The 1,825-nt window shown below is 56.1% G+C and overlaps 1 protein-coding gene across 1 annotated transcript; it reads left to right on the forward strand.

Moving 5' to 3' along the window:
• Nucleotides 1–239: 239 nt before the first annotated feature.
• On the forward strand, nucleotides 240–716 carry LOC311195907 (uncharacterized protein C11orf87 homolog; the record flags this gene model as incomplete). The annotated part of the gene is made up of 1 exon (XM_084269354.1): nucleotides 240–716. The coding sequence occupies one exon, from the start codon at nucleotides 240–242 to the stop codon at nucleotides 714–716; it is 477 nt and encodes a 158-aa protein (XP_084125480.1).
• Nucleotides 717–1,825: the final 1,109 nt, after the last annotated feature.

Below are 1,825 nucleotides of genomic sequence, written 5' to 3' on the forward strand. Positions count from 1 at the left end.
CTGCCGCAGCCGCCGGCGCGGTGTTTTGGGGAGGGGGGAGCTGCGCGGGGTGGGTGCCTCGGAGCGCTGATGTGTCCGGCTCCCTTTGCAGGCTGCTCTGTCACTTCAGAGCGAGCGTGAGGCTGAGCCGGCAGCATCCCGGGCATTTCCAGCGAGCGCCCGCCGGCAGCCAGGCACTGATTGAAATTTAGGCGTCTTCAGAGAGGGGAGGAAGATCCTCGTCTTCCGAAGCCTCCTCAATGAGTGCCAAGCTCTCCAAGGACTTGAGGCTGTCCCTGCCACCTTGTCTTCTGAACAGGACATCTGCCACCTTAAATGCCAGCAGCACCTGCATCACGCAAGTGGGTCAACTCTTCCAGTCCTTCTCATCCACGCTGGTTTTAATTGTCCTGGTCACCGTCATCTTCTGCTTGATCCTCCTCTCCCTCACCACCTTCCACATCCACAAAAGGAAGATGAAGAAGCGGAAAATGCAAAAGGCTCAGGAGGAGTATGAACGGGACCACTGCACCCGCAACAGCAATAGCAGCAGCCAGCACCCTGGCACAGGGGGGCACGGCGAGGCACCTCAAGGAAGAGACAGCCGGCTGGGAAGACCCCCCCAGGACTCAGAGATCCAGCGCCCTTCTCTCTCGGCAGCCCCGAGCTCTCAGCAAGCACAGGCTTGTTTGGACACAGCTGGTGCCGGGCTCTTGCAGACGGTGATTTTGTCATGATGGTTTTGGGGAGACCTCGCGAAGGCGCTGGTTGGTGTTTGTAAATACCTGAGTGATTATTCTAGTCCCCAAAGAAGAAGAAAACATTGCTAATTCAAATGAATGAACAAGTCCACGATCCAAGCGCATGACAGATCACATTGCGTTTCTCATTGACTGTGTGAGGAAAGGATGCATCTTTTTACCGAGAAGGGGCTGCACACAGCTATCAAATACCAAGTCGACCACCTGGAGGAGAGGGTCAGGGGTGGGGGATCCCTTTTCCTTGGACATCCTTATGCTGAAGATGGGTTGATTCCACTCTCTTGGGATTCCCGCTGCACCCTGTGTCACTATTGCATGGCATGGGTTGGGGCGTGGGTGAGTGGCATGGGGGAGAGGCAGGTCTGGAGGGTACCTTGGGACCCCCTGTCCCCTCAGAGCAGGGCGACAACCCGCCCTGGTCTCTCGTTTTGTGCTAGGACCTATGCCCCTGTCCCACCCCTCTCGCTCCTTTCCAGTTCTGGATATTGTTTCATGTAGAAATGGCCACCCCTAGTTGGGCTTAACTGTAAGTGCCCCACTGCACACTGCAGCGCTGAGCACCCTATCATCGGGGTGTGTGTGTGGGGGATCTGGGGGCGGGGGGTAGAGTGAGCTGTCTGCACAAGGCAATGCCTGAGCTTTCCTCTCCCCTCAGCTCCCCTCATATTCAAATGCCCTCTCCCCCTCCCACCCCCCTCCCCATCCCCATGCAGTGAAATCTGAAACCCACCAGTACCATTTGGTGTGGCAGGGCCAGGTGATGCGCAGCCACTTGCCGACCTCCTCTCCCAGGGGAGGGTGTCCTTGTACCTCCTGTTGGTCCTGAAACAAATCCAGTTCTGCGCCAGGCACCCCGCACTGAATGCCTGCGTTTGCAGCTTCGCCTCCCAGCAAGGAATCTGCAGCAGTACAGAGCTGGCTTCCACTTTTTTTAAGGCTGATATATATATTTTTAACCCTCCTAATCTAGCAGACAGAGACAAGCAACACTTACTTTTCTCCCCTTTCCCCTCCCGGGATGCAAACCACACAGTTGTGCAGAATGTCCACTCCTAAACCCCGGCAAATATTAATTTCAGAAGAGG

This window comes from Gallinula chloropus, assembly GCF_964237585.1.
Source record: "Gallinula chloropus genome assembly, chromosome: 1".
Classification (NCBI taxonomy): Eukaryota; Metazoa; Chordata; class Aves; order Gruiformes; family Rallidae; genus Gallinula; species Gallinula chloropus.